Source organism: Ciconia boyciana, unplaced genomic scaffold, assembly GCF_034638445.1.
Source record: "Ciconia boyciana unplaced genomic scaffold, ASM3463844v1 HiC_scaffold_38, whole genome shotgun sequence".
NCBI classification, from domain to species: domain Eukaryota; kingdom Metazoa; phylum Chordata; class Aves; order Ciconiiformes; family Ciconiidae; genus Ciconia; species Ciconia boyciana.
In genome coordinates this window covers 120,803-138,953 of record NW_027328406.1, presented here as the reverse complement: position 1 = coordinate 138,953, position 18,151 = coordinate 120,803, and the positions used below count along the sequence as shown (strand labels likewise).

At 68.9% G+C, this 18,151-nt stretch overlaps 4 protein-coding genes across 7 annotated transcripts in view; 2 read left to right on the top strand and 2 right to left on the bottom strand.

The window, feature by feature from the left end:
- Positions 1 to 18,147, top strand: part of NOP10 (NOP10 ribonucleoprotein) — a 38,037-nt gene extending 19,890 nt beyond the window's left edge. Inside the window, exons 2-3 of the mRNA XM_072849266.1 lie at positions 17,801 to 17,874; positions 17,967 to 18,147. Coding sequence (XP_072705367.1) covers positions 17,821 to 17,874; positions 17,967 to 18,107 — 195 coding nt within the window. The 5' untranslated portion in view covers positions 17,801 to 17,820 and the 3' untranslated portion in view covers positions 18,108 to 18,147. The remainder of the gene's footprint in view (positions 1 to 17,800; positions 17,875 to 17,966) is intronic.
- On the bottom strand, positions 526 to 8,147 carry RABGGTA (Rab geranylgeranyltransferase subunit alpha). 2 transcript variants are annotated; one of them, XM_072849251.1, is made up of 16 exons: positions 8,000 to 8,147; positions 7,171 to 7,272; positions 6,869 to 6,993; positions 6,064 to 6,230; positions 5,277 to 5,477; positions 5,063 to 5,146; positions 4,188 to 4,270; positions 3,984 to 4,085; positions 3,753 to 3,855; positions 3,619 to 3,670; positions 3,227 to 3,315; positions 3,028 to 3,116; positions 2,830 to 2,952; positions 2,343 to 2,456; positions 1,196 to 1,283; positions 526 to 777 (listed from the first exon to the last, which is right to left on the bottom strand). In XM_072849251.1, exons 1-16 carry the CDS (start codon positions 8,000 to 8,002, stop codon positions 629 to 631), a joined length of 1,674 nt encoding a protein of 557 aa, XP_072705352.1. In that variant the 5' UTR covers positions 8,003 to 8,147; the 3' UTR covers positions 526 to 628. The 2 variants fall into 2 exon arrangements, with proteins under 2 accessions (XP_072705352.1, XP_072705353.1); XM_072849252.1 differs by lacking the exon at positions 2,830 to 2,952.
- On the top strand, positions 8,223 to 14,897 carry NOP9 (NOP9 nucleolar protein). 2 transcript variants are annotated; one of them, XM_072849280.1, is made up of 11 exons: positions 8,224 to 8,488; positions 9,168 to 9,565; positions 9,687 to 9,702; positions 10,086 to 10,244; positions 10,894 to 11,035; positions 11,660 to 11,849; positions 12,263 to 12,403; positions 12,970 to 13,080; positions 13,590 to 13,808; positions 14,079 to 14,184; positions 14,269 to 14,897. In XM_072849280.1, exons 1-11 carry the CDS (start codon positions 8,365 to 8,367, stop codon positions 14,424 to 14,426), a joined length of 1,764 nt encoding a protein of 587 aa, XP_072705381.1. In that variant the 5' UTR covers positions 8,224 to 8,364; the 3' UTR covers positions 14,427 to 14,897. The 2 variants fall into 2 exon arrangements, with proteins under 2 accessions (XP_072705382.1, XP_072705381.1); XM_072849281.1 differs by lacking the exon at positions 12,263 to 12,403 and having other exon boundaries at positions 8,223 to 8,488.
- On the bottom strand, positions 14,990 to 17,597 carry CIDEB (cell death inducing DFFA like effector b). Of its 2 annotated transcripts, none has more exons than XM_072849283.1 (4): positions 17,461 to 17,597; positions 15,966 to 16,115; positions 15,446 to 15,642; positions 14,990 to 15,201 (listed from the first exon to the last, which is right to left on the bottom strand). In XM_072849283.1, the coding sequence occupies exons 1-4, from the start codon at positions 17,575 to 17,577 to the stop codon at positions 15,078 to 15,080; spliced, it is 588 nt and encodes a 195-aa protein (XP_072705384.1). In that variant the 5' UTR covers positions 17,578 to 17,597; the 3' UTR covers positions 14,990 to 15,077. The 2 variants fall into 2 exon arrangements, with proteins under 2 accessions (XP_072705384.1, XP_072705383.1); XM_072849282.1 differs by lacking the exon at positions 17,461 to 17,597 and adding an exon at positions 16,919 to 17,429.
- Positions 18,148 to 18,151: the final 4 nt, after the last annotated feature.

The window sequence follows — 18,151 nt, the reverse complement described above, 5'->3', positions numbered from 1 at the left end:
CACTCGCTCTGTGCCCGGGGGGGCAGCTCTGGGGCGGATCACAATTTGACAGGGATGACGTTCCCGCGGCGGCTCTCTATTTGGCAAGCGGGGGGGGGGGGGCTCCGGGGCAGGGCCGGCCGTGGGGCTGGGCAGGGCTGGGGTGACGCAGCCGCCCCCGGGGAGGGCAGACGAACGGGTCCTGCCGCTGCCCCACCCCAGCGCCGGACGCCTTGGGGTCCCCCCCCCCAAAACAGGGAGGGGCGCAGGCGCCTGAGTTCACGGTTTCGGGTGCTTGGGACGTGCCCGGGCACCCGGGTCCCTCCCGGACGCCCGGGTCCCCACCCGGCGATGGCGCAAGCGGGCGGTGGTTTGGGGTTGAGCCCCGGTGAAGCAACTGGGGTGGGAGGAGGAACTGGGAGGGACTGGGAGAGCTGGATGCCTGGAACTGGGGGGGAGGGAGCCTCCCCGGACACCTGGGTCGCACTGAGACCCCCCCAAGCCCCGCCCCCACCGATAAGCCCCGCCCCCACTAATAAGCCCCGCCCTTGCACCATCAATTTATTCGAGAATGCCTTTAAAGGACAGGGCCAAGCCATGGCGGGGCGTTGACAGCGCTGGGGTGGGCGGAGCTCCCGGCACCGGCCAATCAGGTGAGGGTGATGTCGACGTGGGGGAGGAGCTGGGCCAGGCGGGCGGCAGCCTCGGGGGCGGCGGCCAGGGGAGTCTCGGCCAATCGCAGGCGAGCCAGCCGGGGGCAGGCGGCCAATGGGGCCAGGGCGGAGGCCTGGGTTATGGCTGGATGGGGCGGAGTCAAGGAGGACACGCCCAAAGAAGCCCTGCCTCTTTTCTTGACGCCACCCAATGAAGCTCCCCCCCCATCTCTCATAAGCTCCACCCCTTTGAGGCCCCTCCTCCCCAGCCCCTCTGTTGGTCCCAACAAGCTCCTCCCCATACTCCCTAGCCCCACCCCTCCCACCCAAACAAGGCCCTCCCCATTCAGCCCTGCCCCATAGCCCCCACAGCCCCACCCCGTTAAGCCCCTCCCACCTCTCCGAACCCCACCCCACCCTTCCACCCTGGCCACCTAAGCCCCTCCCTTTGTGCCCCACCCCTCCCTAGCCCCCTGCCCCATTCAACCCCGCCCCTCACCCCCAGCTCCACCCCCCAGCCCCTAAGCCCGGCCCACCAGCCCTGAAGCCCCGCCCCCAGATACGGTTGCCATCGAGACGCAGCTCCTCCAGGCGGGGGAGGGGCGGGAGGCCCTCCAGGGTCGTGACCTTGTTGTGCGACACGTCCAGCATCTGCGGGGGGAGGGGTGGGTGAGGCGGAGGCCACGGTCCCCGCTCCCAACACCGGGGTACCCCCTCCAGGTGCTGGGGTCCCCTATCCCGACGCCAGGGTCCCCTCTCCCGACACCGGGGTCCCCACTCTGGATGCTGGGGTTCCCTCTCCCGACGTCGGGGTCCCCCCTCCCTGATGCTGGGGTCCCCTCTCCCGACACCGGGGTCCCCTCTCTGGATGCCGGGGTCCCCTCTCCCGACGTCGGGGTCCCCTCTCCCGACACGAGGGTCCCCCCTCCCTGATGCCGGGGTCCCCTCTCCCGACGTTGGGGTCCCCACTCCCTGATGCCGGGGTCCCCTCTCCCGACACGAGGGTCCCCTCTCTGGACGCTGGGGTCCCCTCTGCCGATGCCAGGGTCCCCCCTCCCTGATGCCAGGGTCCCCTCTGCCGATGCCGGGGTCCCCTCTCTGGACGCTGGGGTCCCCGTTCCCGATGCCGGGGTCCCCCCTCCCTGATGCCGGGGTCCCCTCTCCCGACACCGGGGTCCCCTCTCTGGATGCCGGGGTCCCCTCTCCCGACACGAGGGTCCCCCCTCCCTGATGCTGGGGTCCCCTCTCCTGACGTCGGGGTCCCCACTCCCTGATGCTGGGGTCCCCTCTCCCGACACCGGGGTCCCCTCCCTGATGCTGGGGTCCCCTCTCCCGACGTCGGGGTCCCCACTCCCTGATGCCGGGGTCCCCTCTGCCGATGCCGGGGTCCCCTCCCTGATGCCGGGGTCCCCTCTCTGGACGCTGGGGTCCCCGTTCCCGATGCCGGGGTCCCCCCTCCCTGATGCTGGGGTCCCCTCTCCCGACGTCGGGGTCCCCTCTCTGGATGCCGGGGTCCCCTCTCCCGACGTCGGGGTCCCCCCTCCCTGATGCCGGGGTCCCCTCTCCCGACACCGGGGTCCCCTCTCTGGATGCCGGGGTCCCCTCTCCCGACACGAGGGTCCCCCCTCCCTGATGCCGGGGTCCCCTCTCCCGACGCCGGGGTCCCCTCTCTGGACGCTGGGGTCCCCGTTCCCGATGCCGGGGTCCCACCTGCAGGCGCCGCAGCCCCCCCAGGGCGGGGGGCAGCCCCCCCAGGCTGTTCCCGGCCAGCTCGAGGTGGGTGACCAGCACCATGTGCTCCAGCAGCGGCAGTGACGTCAGCGCCTGCGGGCGGGGCCAGATCGAGGGGGCGGGGCCTCCGGGTGGCCCGCCCCCTTTAGCTCCGCCAACAGCCGGCCCCTCCCAGCACCCACCCTGCTGCTTTAAGCCCCTCCCCCAAGGCCACACCTCCTCAAAGCTCCTCCCGCTCCGCTCGCCTCAGCCCTGCCCTGCGAGGCCCCGCCCCCTTGAAGACTCCGCCTCCTCATGCCCCTAGCCCCACCCCTTTAAGCCCCTTTCGGCCATATCCCTGAAGCCCCTCCCACCCCCCGAGCCCCACCCCTCCACGTCCAGACCCCGCCCCATTGCCCTACACTCCAACCCCTTCCCCTCGAGCCCCTCCCACCCCCAGCCCCGCCCCCTCAGGCCCCGCCCCTACCTTCCTGGGGAGGCGGAGCCTCCGGGCCCCATCAGGCCCCGCCTCCTGCCGCAGCACCCCCACGGCCGCCGCCGCCCGCGAGGCCACGTCGGCCACGAAGCCGCTCCGCAGCGGGTCCGCCTCCTGGGGAGGGCGGGGAGCCGTCAGGCGCCCGCCCCTCCGCCCCGCCCCGCCCCCTCTGCCCTCCGCCCCGCCCACCTGCAGCTCCCGCAGGCAGCGCCGCGTCTCCTCCTCGTGGGCCAGCGGGTCCAGGGCCGACAGCAGCAGCACCAGCGTCAGCAGGCAGCCTGCCCCACCGCCACACGGCCCCGGTCAGGGGCACCCCGAGGCCGGGCAGGGGACCCCGGAGCCCGCGGGGGCCCCGGGTCGGGGGGGGGGGGGGGGCGGGGGGGCTCACCCCGGCTGCGGGGCTCCAGCTCCAGCAGCTGCCGGCACATCTGCACCTGCGCCTCCAGCACCCCGGCCTCGGCCACGCCCACTTCTGCCCTGGGGGTGGGGCGGGGGTTGCCACCGGGGGGCGTGGCTTGCCCCTCCCCCCCCCCCCCCCCAATAGAACCACAACCAGGAACCCGATGAGGCTTGCGGTGCCTGGGGGTGGGGCTTAACCAAGGGGGCGTGTCCCCCCATGTGTGGGCGGTGCTTGGCTTGAGGGGAGGAGCCCGCTGCCGGAACAGGGCGTGGCCAAGAGCAGGGCTTAAAGGGGCAGCGCCTCCTCCTGGCAGCGATGCTGGTGAAGGGGTGGGGCTTGAGGAAAGGGGTGGGGCTGAAGGAGGTGGGGGCGGGGCTTACCAGAAGAGCTCCCGGGCTACGACTGGCTCCTGCCACCACGCCTCGTTCTCATCTAGAAAAAAAAGGGCGTGGTGGGGGAGTGGGCGGGGCCTAAAAGGACACGCCTCACAGGGGAAGGGGGCGTGGCTCCCTACCTGCGAGGAGCGTCACCTCACGGTGGGCGGGGTCAGGCTCCCAGGTGACCCGGAAGTGGAGGCGGGGCCGGGCAGGGGCCAGGTCGGAGGGAAGATCACAGAGCTGCCGCGGCCGTCAAGGAACCCCGGCTTCGGGAGGGGACCCGCCCCCTCCGGGGCACCCCGCGTCCCCCGCCCCCTCCAGGGGACCCCCCCCCGCCACCCGCAGGACCCAGGCGTCCGGGCGGATACCCAGGTGTGGCTGGGGCGTGGCCGCCCCTCCCCCGATCGCCACACCCCTTCCAGGGCGGAGCCGTCCACCGTCGCCGTCAGCGCCGAGCTCCCGGCCCCCACCTGTGGGAACCAGGCGTCCGGGTCACGGGGGGACGCAGGCGTCCGGGGAGGGGCCCCGGGTGTCCAGAGGGGACCGGAGGGGACGCAGGCGTCCCGGCTCACCGTGACGGGGCGGGAGAAGGTCACCGCCAGCGCCGCGTCCTCCCGGTTGACGTAGACGCAGAGGATCCTCGGGGGCGGAGAGGCTGTGGGGGGACCCGGGTGTTTGGGGGCACCCGGGTGTCCGGGGGCACCCAGGTGTCATTTGGGGGCACCTGGCGTCGTTTGGGGGCACCCAGGTGTCCGGGGGCACCCGGGTGTCGTTTGGGGGCACCCAGCGTCATTTGGGGGGCACCCAGGCGTCCGGGGGGCACCCAGGTGTCATTTGGGGGGCACCCGGCGTCGTCTGGGGGGCACCCAGGCGTTTGGGGGGAACCCAGCGTCATTTGGGGGGCACCCAGGTGTCCGGGGGACACCCAGGCGTCGTTTGGGGGGCACCCGGCGTTGTCTGGGGGGCACCCAGGCGTTTGGGGGGCACCCAGCGTCGTTTGGGGGGCACCCACGTGTCCGGGGGGCACCCGGGTGTCATTTGGGGGCACCTGGCGTCTTTTGGGGGCACCCGGGGGGCGGGGGGACCCCCAGGTGTTGTTTGGGGGGCACCCGGCGTCGTTTGGGGGGCACCCACGTGTCCGGGGGGCACCCGGGTGTCATTTGGGGGGCACCTGGCGTCGTTTGGGGGGCACCCACGTGTCTGGGGGGCACCCGCCGTCATTTGGGGGGCACCCGGCGTCGTTTGGGGGGAACCCAGGTGTCCGGGGGACACCCAGGCGTCGTTTGGGGGGCACCCGGCGTCGTTTGGGGGGAACCCAGGTGTCCGGGGGACACCCAGGCGTCGTTTGGGGGGCACCCGCCGTCATTTGGGGGGCACCCGGCGTCGTCTGGGGGGCACCCAGGCGTTTGGGGGGCACCCAGCGTCGTTTGGGGGGCACCCGGCGTACCGCGGGAGAGGATGCAGCGCAGGTAGACCCAGGCGCTCTGGTCGTTGGGGTCGGTGAAGACGGCGTTCTGCACCAGCTCCAGCTCTGCGGGGGAAACGGGGGGGGTCAGCGAGGGGACCCCGGCGGCCGGGAGGGACCCAGCACCCGGGGGGGACCCCAGCACCCGGGGGGGACCCCAGCGCTTTCGGGAGCGGGGCGCGCGATGGGGACTCACCCGTCTGGAGGCGCTGGGCCGGCAGCGTCCCTCCCCCGCCCCCGGCGGAGGCCGGCGTCCGGGCGGGCGCCAGCAGCCGGCCCCGGTGGTGCCAGGCCGAGAAGTTGGAGAAGTCGCGGCTGAGCAGGGCCCCGGCGAAGGCCAGCTCGGCCTCGGGGTCCTCCTCGGCCGCCAGCGCCCGACGGTGCTCCCAGGCGTGGACTGGGGGCCGCCGGTAAGGACCAGCGGGCGCTGGTGCCCCCCCGCAGCCCCTCAGCCGCATGCCAGTAACCCCCAGCACAAACCAGTAACCAAAACCCACTCCTAGTACGGCTTAACACCTCCAAACCTTATCCCGCCAACTCCTCCCATCAACCCGCGAGCCCTACGCCCCCCAAAACCTCTCCTAGTAGATCCCGAGCGGTCTCCTCCCGGTTCCCAATATAAACCAGTAGTCCCAGCAACCCTCGGCTTAGGCCTAGGTTTGCACCAGTACGGCTCAGCGCTGCCAACACTGCCTCCCAGTACAGCCCCGCAGCCCCCAGCCCCCTCCCGGCACAGACCAGTCAGCCCAGAAGCTCCTACATCCCTCCCAGTGTGGCCCAGCAGCCCCCAAACCCTCCTCCCAGTGCGTCCCAGTACAAACCAGCGGTTCTGCTACGCTCCCTCCCATCCCACGCCAGTAGAAACCAGCATAAACCAGCGCCCTCTAAAACGCCAGTTCAGGCGTTAAAGCCCCCCCAGCGCCCCTCAGAGCCCCCTGGAAGCCCCTCCCAGTGCCCCCCAGTACGGCCCAGTACGCGCTCACAGTTGCGGGGGTCGGCGGCCAGCAGGCGGTCGCAGAGGGCGCGCTCGGCGGGGGCGGGGGGCGGCGCGGGGGCGCGGCGCAGCACCCAGCCCCGGTGGTGCCAGGCCCCGTAGGACTTGGGGTTCACCCCCAGGCACCCCCCCACGAAGGCCAGCTCCCCCGGCACCCTGCGGGGGCCCCAGCGACGGCCCAGTAAAGCCCAGTTCCGCCCAGTGCCCCCCCCGGGCACCGCCCAGCAACCTCCCGGTGCCCATAAACCCTGTCCCAGTGCCCCCCAGTGCCCTGGCTCCCCTCCCAGTAAGCTCCTAGTGCCCCCCGGTGCCCACAAATGCCTTCCCAGTGCCCACACATCCCCTCCCAGTAACTTCCCAGTGCCCACAAATCTCTTCCTGGTCCCTCCCAGTGCCCACAGATCCCCTCCCAGTCCCTCCCAGTGCCCACGAATCCCTTTCCAGTCCCTCCCAGTGCCCACAGATCCCCTCCCAGTGCTCCCCAAATCCCTTCGCAGTGTCTCGCAGTGCCTACGAATCCCCTCCCAGTGCCCCTCAGTACCCACAAATCCCCTCCCAGTAAGCTCCCGGTGCCCCCCAGTGCCCACCAATCCTCTCCCTGTAACCTCCCAGTGCCCCCCAGTGCCCACCAATCCCTCCCAGGACATTCCAGTGCTCCCCTGCGTCCACAGATCCCCTCCCAGCAACCTCCCAGCGCCCCCCCGCCTACTCCCAGTAACTAACTCCCAGTTCTCCCTCAGCCCCAGCATCCCCACCCAGTGCCCCCCCAGCCTCCCAGTGCCCCCAGTCCGGACCAGTCGGCGGGGTCAGGGGGCAGGGCGCAGCGCCGCAGGTTCCAGCAGGTTCCCACGTCGGGGTTGGCGGCCAGGACGGCGCCCGTCAGCGCCAGCGCCTCCGCGTCCAGCTCGCCCCGCTCCCGCTGGGGGCAGAGGTCGAGGGGCGAGGGTCACCGCGGGGGCGGGGGTCACCGCGGGGGCGGGGGTCGGCCTGGGGGGTCAGGGGTCACCAACACCCACGCGGGTGTTGCCCCACACACTAAGGGGTCGCGTGTCCCCACCCAGGGGCGGGGCCGCTGGGGTCAGAGGTCAGAGGTCACCTTCTCCAGCAGGGTGGCCATGGCAGAGCGGTAGAGGCGGAGCTTCTCCTCCCGCTGCCGGCGGCGGGCGGCGTCCGGGGGGCGGACCTTCAGGCGGCCGTGCTGCAAGGCATTGTGGGGCACTGGGGGTCACTGGGGGGCGACTGGGATGCACTGCAGACTGACTGGGAAGAACTAGGAGTCGCTGGGGAGCGACTGGGAGGAACTGGGATGCACTGGAGACTGACGGGGAAGAACTAGGTGTCAGGGGAAGCTAGCTGGGAGGCGCTGGGGGGGCTCCGGGGGTCACTGGGGGATGACTGGGAGGAACTGGAGACTGACTGGGAAGAACTAGGTAGCACTGGAAGTCAGCTGGGAGGCACTGGCGGGTGACTGGGAGGTACTGGCGGGGCTCCAGGGTCACTGGGGGATGACTAGGAGGAACTGGAGATTGACGGGGAAAAACTAGGAGTTGCTGGGGGTGACTGGGATGCACTGGAGATTGACTGGGAACAACCAGGTATCACTGGTGGGTGACTGGGAGGCACTGGGAGGTGACTGGGAGGCACTGGGGGGCTCTGGGGGTCACTGAGGGATGACTGGCAGGAACTGGGGGCACTGGGAGTTACTGGGGTGCACTGAGGGGTGACCGGGAAGAACTAGCTGTCACTGGAAGTTGACTGGGAGGCACTGGGGGTCACTGAGGGATGACTGGCAGGAACTGGGGGCATTGGGAGTTACTGGGAGGCACTGGGAGACACTGCGGTGCCCCAGTGCATCACGGGGCAGTGGGGGTCCATCCCGGGGGAGCCGCCCCAGGGGACTGTGCGATCGGGGGGGGGTCCCTCACCATGGCGGCGGCTCGGGGGGGTCCGGCGCCTGTGGGAGAGCGCGGGTCGGGACGCGGTGCCGGCGGGGCCCGGCCCGCCCCGTTAGAGGCCTCAGCGGGAACAAACCGGAGCCGGAGGCTGCAGGAAGTTCCGGGTCGGCGCAAGGGCTGCCGGGAGAGGGGCGGGGCCAGGCGGGGCGGGGCCGCGGGGCATGCTGGGATATAAGGAGGCAGCACATGCGTGCTACCTCCCCCCAGCCCTACGGCGGCTGGCGGGGGCCAAACCGCGTAGCGTGCACCGCTGTACGGCGGCCGGCGGGGGTCAGTCCCGGTGTTTCCGCTCTCCCGCGCGGTGCATCCTGGGAACGCGGCGCCTCGCCTCCGCCATGGGAGTGCGGCGGGGGGCCCGGAGCCAGGCCGGGCCGGGGCCGCGGCTGGAGCCCGACACCGCCGGGTATTTCCGACGGGCTCTGGAGACGCTGCAGGAGGGACTGAGCCCGGAGGAGCTCGGTGCGAGGCGGACCCGGGGGGGTTTGGGGGCCCGAGAGGGCGTTTGGTGGGATCTTGAGGGGAGCTGGGGCTCTCTGAGGCGTTTGTTGGGTCTGTGAGCAGATCGGGGGGCTCCCTGAGGGGTCTTGGGGGTCTGTAAGCGGATCTAGAGAGATTTTGAGGGAGTTTGGGGGCTCCTTGAGGAGTTTTAGGGGTCTGCGAACAAGTACTATGGTATCCTGAGAGGTTTTGTGGGTCTGTAAGTGCATCTAGAGAGATTTTGAGATGGTTTTGGGGCTCCCTGAGAGATTTTGAGAGTTTGTGACAGTGTATTACCGTACCATGAGCGGTTTTGTGCCTAAGTATATTCAGAGCGAATTTGAGGGGATTTGGGGGCTCCCTGAGGGGTTTTGGGAGTCCGTGAACAGGTATTATGGTATCCTGAGGGGCTTTGTGGGTCTGTAAGCAGATCTAGATGGATTTTGAGGGGGTTTTGGGGCTCCCTGAGGGGTTTTGGGATCTGTGGGCAGGTTTGGAGGAACACTGAGAGGTTTTGGGGGTGTTTGCGGTTGTTGTGTAGCCTTGGGGGATACACTTAGAGCCTTGCCATTAAATAACTGTGTTTTGGCTCGCTGTTGGCTTTGTCAGGGACGGTTTTGGAGCTAATCAAGGAATTCTTCGTCTTTTTTTTGTGTCACAGCCCTTTTTGCCCCCAACGTGCTGGCGGAGGCGGCAGCAGCAGGGCCGGGGGTGGCCCTGGACCCGGGGGGGTCACGGGTGCTGCAGGCGCTGCTGCCCCAGGCCCCCCTGGGGATGCTGGGCCGGGTGCTGGGCCCCTTGGTGGTGGGGGGCCTGGGGGGGCCAGCGGGGCACCCGCTGGGGGCCCGGGTGCTGGAGGCTGCCCTGGGGAGGGTGCTGCCCACCCTGGGGGAGGCTTCAGGGCAGACGGAGGAAGCCGCGGGGCAGATGGAGGAAGCCGCGGGGCAAGTGGAAGAAGCCGTGGGGCGGCTGGCAGCAGCGGTGAGGGACGACCTGGTGGCTTTCGCCCGGCACCCAGCCGGCAGCTTCGTGGTGCGGGCGCTGCTGCGGGTGCTGGGGTGCCCTGGGGCAGGTGAGAGGTTGGGGGTTGGGGGTCTGGGGCAGGTTTGGGGCGACTGGGGGCAATTGGGGGGTCTAGGGAGGTTTGGAGTGACTGGGGAGGGTCTGCGGGGTGACTGGGGGTGCCCCGGGGGCAGGTGAGAGGTTGGGGGTTGGGGTCTGGGGCAGGTTTGGGGCGACTGGGGGGCAATTGGGGGTCTAGGGGAGGTTTGGAGTGACTGGGGAGGGTCTGCGGGGTGACTGGGGGCTTTGGGGCAGGTTTGAGGAGTGTGTGGGGCAACTAGAGAGGGTCTGGGGCAGGTTTGGATGGTCTGGGGGGTGTGAGGCAGGTTTGGGGCGACTGGGGGGTGTCTGGGGCAGGTTTGGGGTGACTGGGGGGGACAGTGGAGGAGGCTGGGGCGCACCTGGGGGTTTACAGGCGTGTTCGGGGGTGTCTGTGGAGGGTCACTGTTTGGGGGGGTAACGGGGGGCGCGGGTTTGCCCCCGCCCTCCTCCCCCATCTCTGCCTTTCTCCCCCCAGGAGTCCCGCAGCTGCCCCCCGGAGGGGCGGAGCCGAAGGGCAAGGGGGCGGAGCTGACTCTCAAGGGGGCGGAGGCAGTGGCAGAGGGGGCGGAGCTTCCCCCTTCCTTCCCGCCCCTCCTGGGGCAATTAGCCGAGGCCTTTGAGGAGCATCTGCCCTGTAAGTGCCTGCGGGGGGGAAACGCCCCTTGTCTGCCCCACAACTGCCCCCGCCCCCCTCTTTTTGCCCCCAAATTCCCCCGGCTCCCTCCTCACCCCCCAGGCCCCTCCTCACCCCCCCCCCCCAGGCCCCTCCAGACCCCTCCTCACCCCCCCGGGCCCCCAGGCCCCTCCTCACCCCCGGTCCCCCAGGCCCCCCAGGCCCCTCCTCACCCCCGGTCCCCAGGCCCCCCAGACCCCTCCTCACCCCCCCAGGCCCCTCCTCACCCCCCCCCCCCAGGCCCCCCAGGCCCCTCCTCCCCCCCCAGGCCCCCCAGGCCCCTCCTCACCCCCCCAGGCCCCTCCTCACCCCCACCCCCCGGGCCCCCAGGCCCCCCTCACACCCCCCCCCCGGCCCCTCCTCACCCCCCCCCAGGCCCCCCAGGCCCCTCCTCACCCCCCCCCCCCCCCCAGGCCCCCCCAGACCCCTCCTCACCCCCCCCCCCCAGGCCCTCCCAGGCCCCTCCTCACACCCCCCCCCAGGCCCCCCCAGGCCCCTCCTCACCCCCCCCCAGGCCCTCCCAGGCCCCTCCTCACCCCCCCCCCCACCCCTCCCAGGCCCCTCCTCACCCCCACCCCCCCAGGCCCCTCCTCACCCCCCCTCCCCCCAGCCCTGCTCTCCCCGGCCGGCGCCAGCCTCTGCCTGCAGGTGGCGCTGGAGGTGCTGCATCGTGGCCAATCGCCTGCCTGCTCCCGCCTCTGCGATGCGCTCATTGGCCAGCTGGCCCCGCCCAGCCCCGCCCCTGCAGAGAGGTGAGTTCCCATTAGGCCCTGGGGGGGGGTGGTGTGTGCTGATTGGCCAGCTGGGTCGGAGCTGACAGGCATTTGGGGTTGGTTTCTGATTGGCTGGGGGTGCGCTTTGCTGATTGGCTTAGAAGTCATCGCTCTTTTCCAATTGGGCGGTGTTCCTTGGGGCTATTTCTTGATTGGCTGGTGATTTGCAGTACCATTTTCTGATTGGCTAGTTGATCTTGAGGCTGTTTTCCATTGATTGGGGGGGTGCTTGGGCTGTTTCCCCGTTGGCTGGGAGGTGTCCGGTGGTGTCTGGTGATTGGCTGGGGGTGTTTTGGTTTGTTTCCTATTGGTACCCATTTCCTAATGGCAGCTGCTGGTTGGCTAGCCAGCCCCCAGGCTCCCCCCCCATCGGCTGGCAGCTTCTTGAGGCTTGCTCCTGATTGGCCCGCGGTCCCAAACCCCTTTTACTGATTGGCCGGCCATCCACCAGCCCCTTCTCATTGGTTAGCGCTCTACTGATGGTGGCTACTGATTGCCCAGACTGCCCCAGGGCCGCTTCCTGTTGCATGTGGGGGGGAGCCTGGGCCTGGCTCTTGACTGGCGGGGGGGCCCGGCTGCCCTCTCCTGACTGGCTGCCCCCAGCGCCCTGGTGTGGGGGCTGCAGGACCCCGAGCGCAGTCGGCTGCTGGAGGCGGCCATGGGGGTGGCGGGGCCCCCCCGCCTGCGGGAGCTCTTCCAGCAGCAGCTGAAGGGCCGCCTACGGGGCGTGGCCGCCCACCGGGTGGCCAATCACGGGCTGCAGCGCCTGCTGGACCGCGCCCCTGCTGATGTGGTAGGCGGGGCTTGGAAGGGCAGGGATGTAGGGAGGGCGGGGGTGGGGAAGAGAGGGGCGTGGCTTAAAAGGGCGGGGCCTGTGGGGGAAGATGGAGCTGATTGGGTGGGAGGTTTGGGGCGGAGCTTAACAGGGAGGGGACTAGTTGTGGCTGGGGCTATTGGGCAGTGCTCCGAGGGGGCGGGGCTTCTGATGCAGAGTCTATTGGATGGGCCTGAAGGGGGAAGGCGGGGCTTATGGGGAAGGTCCTGTTGGGTGCGGTGCCTGAGAGGGTGGGGTTTATGGAGAGGAGTCTGGGGAAGGTGGGGCTTGTGGATGGGGCGGGGCCTTGCGGGTGGGTGGGTGGGACCAATGGGTGGGTGTGGCTTGTGGGTGCAGAGGAGGTGGGGCTGATGCTGGCTCCGCCCCCCCAGGTGGGGGAGGTGCTGTCGGAGCTGGGCCCCGCCCTGGCCGAGCCCTTGGCCCGGGGCCACCCCGGGGTGCTCACAGCCCTGCTGGGTGCCTGCCGGCACCACCCCGCCCTCCAGCCCGAGGCGCTGCGCTGCCTCTTCCAGGTAGGCCACGCCCCCTCCGTGCTGGTCCCCACCCCTTTTTCTCCTAAGCCCCACCCTCGGGGAAGGAGCCCGCCCTCATTGGTGCTCATCTGTACTGAAAACCCGTGGCCTGGTGCCTTTAAATGTCCCCTTTCTTTCCTTCGGGCCGCACCCTAAAGCTCCCATAAGGTCTCTATGGAGCCCCAATAGGGTGCCTACTGTGCAAGAACAAGCCCTGCCCCCTCCGGCAGGCCACACCCCTCAGAGCAAGCCACGCCTCCCGACAAGATCCGCCTGCCTTTGTAATGCAGGTTGCTTATTGGCTGGGGCGGGGGGGGGGCCCACTCTGAACACATTGCCCTTTTAAGGGGGGGGGGGCTGTTTCAAGAAGTGTTTGTGCCTTTACACAGACCACGCCTCTTTTTAGGGAGCCCTGCCCCCTTCATCCTGCCCTTGGTCCTAGTGCCCTCGGGGGGGGCGTGGCACCTTTGCCCCACTTAACCTAGGCCCCGCCCCCTCCACCCAGGCCCTGCCCCCTCAGAGGCCCCTCCCTCAGTCCCGCCCTCCTCCCCTTTCTCCTCCAATAGGCTTTTGGCTGCTGGGAGCCGCGGGAGCGACGCCGGGCCTGCGTGGGGCTCCTGGCTGGGCTCCGCCCCTTCAGGGGCGGGGACAAGGATGTAGAGGGGGCGGAGCCAGAGGTGAGGGGCGTGGCAAGGGTGGGAGTGGGCGGGGCTGCATCATCCCCCCTCTTTTTTGCCTGTCTGCCTCTGCATTTGCCCCCAGTTCTCTCGGTTGCCCCCTGATCCCCTCGGTTGCCCCCAGTCTCCCCTAACTTGCCCCCCAGCACCCTTATCGGCTCTTCCCACTGCCGCTTCGCCCTCCTGAACTCGCTGCTCAGCCCCCTCACAGGATTATTTGCTCACTCCTCTTCTCAATTTGCACCCCAAGCCCCCTGTTTACCCCCTGCTCCCCCCTTGTTACTTTTCAAGACCCCCTGTGGAGCTTTTTGGGGCCTCCCTGTCCTTCCAGTTGCATCCAACCCTTTTAATTGCCCCCCGTTTATCGCCCAAATTCCCTTTATAGCCCCCCGAAAGACCTTTTTTGTATCCATATCTGCCCCAAGACCCCCCAGAGGGGCTTTTGGGGGTCCCCTGACACCCCGCTTGCCCCCACCCCTTTATTTCCCCCTTCTTTGTCTCCCCCGCAGCCTTCCCTGGGCCCCGTCACCCTCCACGGCTCCCTCCTCCTCCAGCACCTGCTGCACTTTGGGGACCCAGGGCCGGTCCTGGGGGGGCTCGAGGCGCTGCCCCCCGCTGCGCTGGCTGCCCTGGCCCGCAGCCCCCCCGGCAGCCGGGTCTGGGACGCCCTCCTCGCCTCCCCCACCGTCCCCACCCGCGCCCGCCGCCGCCTCCTCCGCAAGCTCAAGGTAAGACCCCAGCACCAGTTTGGGGGTGAAAACCGCTTTCAGAGCCCCCCCGGCAGCATTTTTGGGCCAGATCCCTGTTTTCGGGGTGTTTGGGGGTGGTTTCAGGCTCTCCCTCAATGACATAGGGTGCTTTCGTGGCTCCCCGGCATGCGGCGTGCAGTTTCAAGCCCGTTCCTTAACAAAACCGGGGGGCGTTAGCGGCCCACCCTGATGCTTTTAAGGGTCCTTCCTTTGCTGATGTCACTTCCTGCGTTGCCCTCGCCCCCGCAGGGTCACTTTCTCTCGCTGGCGTGTCACCGCAACGGTAGCCGCGTCCTCGACGCCGTCTGGGCTTCGGTCTCCGCCCCCGCCCGCGCCGCCATTGCTGACGAGCTGGGTGAGTGCCGGGGGGGGCGGGATGGGACGCGACGGAGGCGACCCCGATGTCCGGCCCCTGCCCTAACGCCCCCTTCCCCCGCAGCGTCCCAGCGCGAGGCCCTGCAGCGCGACCCCCACGGCCGGGGGGTGGCCCGGACCCTTGCCCTCGACCTCTTCCTCCGCCGTCGCCGCCTGTGGGAGCGGCTACAAGCAGCCCCTGACCGCCGCCGGGGCCTCCTGCGACCCCTCCTGGAGGACTGACGCCCGTCCCGTGGGCGTAGAGCAGCGCCCTGGGCGACAGAGAGGCACCCTCTTGGAGGACCGTGGGACACGGAGAGGCGAAGCGCAGAGAGCGAGCGTCTCCTGGGTTTCGGCAGCTCCTGAGCTCGTGGAAGACCATAGAGATGCCAAGGGCCACTCTGGTTCTTCTGTTCCCCCGTCTTGTCTGCTCTGGACCAGCGAACCAACGATTCGCTGGAGGACTGCTGCCTAGAAAGGCTCTTGTGCCTCTACCACAGAGTTGCCAGGAAATGTGACACCGGAGAGGACGGCTTTGGGGCCTTTCCTGATGTGAGCACCATAGAGTTCTCTAAGGGGCAGGGCCACAGTGACACTCTGGTATCTCTTGCCCAGTTCTTGTCTGCTCTTGCTGTCCCAATATGTATTTTTCTATAGAAATTGACTTTTTCTCACGTTTTTCTATGTTTTTTGTGAGAAGAAAGTACAGCCTGATCCCTTGGTCTCTCTTCTTTCCTACACTGTGCTTTGTCCCCCCACCGGCGGCCATTTTGTCGCAGCAATGGATTGTTCAAGCCTTGTCCAGAGCTTTTTCCAGCTCTTTATTGGGGGGTGTAGGAGAAAGAGGCGGAGTTATAGGGAAAGTAGGCGGGGTTATACGGCGGGACGTGGGGCTTAGCGGTCGTAGGCGACCCTCTGGGGCGGCGCGCCATCGAGGAGGCGGCGGAGGGCAGCGGAGAGGCTCAGGAGGCTCTGCCCCACAGCGCGTGTCATGGCTGCCAGCAGCCGCAGCAGCTCCCTGGTGGGGGAAGCAGAAAGGGGGGGGTCAGAGCTGCCCCGTGGGGCTCCCCCAACTTCTACCCCCATGGGGTGTCTGTGGGGCAGACACCTGGCCCCACGGGGCAGGAAAAGACCCCACGGGGCAGGTAACGATCCAAGGAGGCAAAACCTTCTCCTGCCCTATAGGGGAGAAGGGGCAGGGGGGCCAAGCCCCCCACCACGGGGGCTCCCCCTGGGTCAGCACCCCCACCCTGCCCACATACCTCAGGAGCCGCTCGGGGCCGAGCCCCCCCACGTCGCAGCGCAGGCCCCTGACGGCTGCCGTCACCCGCAGCTGCCCCACCAGGTCGTGGGGACTCGCCTTGGCCAGGGCCACTGTCACCCGGGCCACCTCGTCCCCGGGGCGGGACCCCCGTGCCCGGGGGATGTCGGGCTCCCAGTGCTCCCTGGACAGCCCGGCCTGGGGGGTGGAAGAGGCGTTGGGGGCCAATTAGGTGGTTGAGGGGGTCTTTGTATGGGTTTTGGGGGCAGTGGGAGCTTGGGGGCCAGGGGAATTATTGCGGGGCAATGGGGAGTCTTGGGGAGATGTGGGGCTCTGAAGGGAGCTGCAGGGGGTCCTGGGGCAATTGGGTGGCCCTGAGAAATGAGCAGAGGGGGTTTTGGGGTGTCCCGGTGGGCAGTTGGGGGTCTGGGGGTGTATTTGGGGATTCTGAGTGAGCTACAGGAGCTGCGGAGGGATGACGGAGAATATTGGGGGTATTTGGGGTGCCAGTGGGGTCTCACCTTGGGGGGTTCCCAGTGCTGCCCCGGTGCCAGGGCCATGAGGGGGGTGTGGGGTGCCAGCGCCCTAAAAAACCCCTCCGTCTCCACCGCTGTCCCATCCTCTGCCAGCACCAGCGTCACGAGCGGTCCCAGGCTCAGCGCGTCCCCGGCCTGCCCCGGGGGGCAATTAGGGGTCCCGGGGGTATATCAGCCCCCGTGGGGGAGTTTAGGGGACCCAGGGAGTGCAATGGGGGATCCGGGGGCAATTTGAGGCTGTCGGAGCGATTGGGATGTCTGGGGGTAACTGGGAGGGGCTGCAGCAACCGTTAAGGGGATCCGAAGGGGTAATTAGGGGTGAAGGGTGGCAATCGGGGGGGGGGATTTGGGGGGCAATTAGAGGTTCTGGGGAACATGGGGGGGTGGCAGGTGGAATTAAGAAATGCTCAGAGACCCTTAGAAAACATGGGGGGTAATTAGGGGGTCCCAGGAGCAAGTGTGGGGTATCATGGGAGCAATTACATACCCACGGGGACAATGAGAAAGACTGGGGACCCCCCAAGGGGCAGTTTGGGGACCCCAGGGGCAGTTTGGGGACCCCAGGGGCAGTTTGGCTTCGGAGTGAGAATTAAAGATCCTGAGGGTAATTAAGGGGCCGGCCCATGCACAGTTAGGAAAACCCTAGAAACAATTAGAAAGCACGGGGGGTAATTACGGGGTCCAAGGAGTGAGCGGGGGTCCCAGGGGTGATTACGCACTCTGGGGGGTAATTTGGGGGGCCCAGGGGCAATTGGGGGGCTCCCAAGGGGCAATTAGAGGTCCTGGGGGGTCCCAGGGGCAATTAAGGGATAGTCTAGGAGCAATTAAGAAGCTCTGAGGTAATTTGTGGGGGTCCTGGCAGCATTTAGGGGAGTACTGGGGGCAACTCGGGGGTCCCAGTTGCATCCTGGGGGAACTTGGGGGTCGCTGCCCCTCACCTGCTCCTGCAGCTCCTCCAGGCTGGCGGCCACCAGCCCCCGGGGCCGTCCCCGCCGCCGGTCGCACACCCAGAAGGGCCGGGGCTGCGGGGCTGGGGGGGACCAGGCCCGGCGGGCCACTGCCCTGGGGATGGCCGTGCCCTTGACGTGGTTGCCCCCAGCGTCCCGGCCCTGTGTCCCCCAGCCTTCAACCTGGCTGCCGCTGTGTCCCCTGCCTGCACCAGGGCGGCCCCCGTGGCCCCCCATAGCTGACATGATAGCCCCCCACAGCCGACATGGTGGCCCCCATGGACTCTCACAGCCAACATGGTGGCCACTGCGCTCCCCCACAGCTGATATCGTGGCCCCCCACAGCTGACATGGCAGCCCCTGTGGCCCCCCACAGCCAACATTGTGGCTCCCGTGGACCCTCACAGCCAACATGGTGGCCACCGTGCTCCCCCACAGCCGACACGGTGGCCCCCCATAGCCAATATGGTAGCCCCCCGCAGCCAACATGGTGGCCCCCGTGCCCCCCGCCCCAGCCAACAAGGCTGCCTCACCGCAGCACCTCCATCCCGGGATGGTGACCCAGGCGTCTGGGGGCAAAGTCCAAAGTTCACAGGGCGGGACCTCTCGCGGGGAGGACCCCCGGCGCCCGGGAACCCAATAAAAGCCATTAAACGACATCGGCAGCTTCGTTAATTGGGCCCCGGCCGCCCGGGTCCCGCGTGCCCCCCCCCCCGACGCCCGGTTCCCCTTCCACCCTCCCCAGGACTACATTTCCCATCGTCCTCAGCGCCCGGCAAGGCCACGCCCCCTCACGGAGTCCCTCCCCTCAGCCCCAGCCCGCCCCTTCCCGTGGCGCCCCGCGCGGCCCCGCCCTTTCCCGTGGTGCTCTGCGCGGCGGCGGCGGCGGCGCCATGTTCCTGCAGTGCTACAGCGACGAGCGCGGCGAGCGCGTCTACACCCTCAAGGTACCGGGGAAGGGCGGGTGGCGGCCGGGGAGGCTCCGGGAGGGCTCCGGGGATCCCGGCCCGGCCTCACCCGCCCCTTTCCCTCCCCGCAGAAGGTGTCCCCGGCGGGGCAGCCCACCCGCTCGGCCCACCCGGCTCGTTTCTCCCCTGACGACAAGTTCTCCCGGCACCGCCTGGCCCTGAAGCGGCGGTTCGGCGTCCTGCCCACCCAGCGCGCACGGCCGCTCCTCTGAGCGAGGAGCCCCGGCGGCGGAATAAACCGATGGACCCAAACGGC

What these genes read in the sequence shown, in the direction of transcription:
- RABGGTA (XM_072849251.1), bottom strand. An exon ending in GCGCTGCATCCTCTCCCGCG is followed by an intron (nt 4,271 to 5,062) that starts GTACGCCGGGTG and finishes GTCCCCCCACAG; the next exon opens with CCTCTCCGCCCCCGAGGATC. An exon ending in TGAGGTGACGCTCCTCGCAG is followed by an intron (nt 3,671 to 3,752) that starts GTAGGGAGCCAC and finishes TTTTTTTTCTAG; the next exon opens with ATGAGAACGAGGCGTGGTGG.
- CIDEB (XM_072849282.1), bottom strand. Translation starts at nt 17,416, where the DNA reads ATGTTGGCTGCGGGGGGCTACCATATTGGCTATGGGGGGCCACCGTGT. An exon ending in AGCACTGGGAACCCCCCAAG is followed by an intron (nt 15,643 to 15,965) that starts GTGAGACCCCAC and finishes TCCACCCCCCAG; the next exon opens with GCCGGGCTGTCCAGGGAGCA. An exon ending in GGCCCCGAGCGGCTCCTGAG is followed by an intron (nt 15,202 to 15,445) that starts GTATGTGGGCAG and finishes TTCCCCCACCAG; the next exon opens with GGAGCTGCTGCGGCTGCTGG.
- NOP9 (XM_072849280.1), top strand. Translation starts at nt 8,365, where the DNA reads ATGGGAGTGCGGCGGGGGGCCCGGAGCCAGGCCGGGCCGGGGCCGCGG. An exon ending in CGCTGCGCTGCCTCTTCCAG is followed by an intron (nt 12,404 to 12,969) that starts GTAGGCCACGCC and finishes CTCCTCCAATAG; the next exon opens with GCTTTTGGCTGCTGGGAGCC. An exon ending in GCCTCCTCCGCAAGCTCAAG is followed by an intron (nt 13,809 to 14,078) that starts GTAAGACCCCAG and finishes TCGCCCCCGCAG; the next exon opens with GGTCACTTTCTCTCGCTGGC.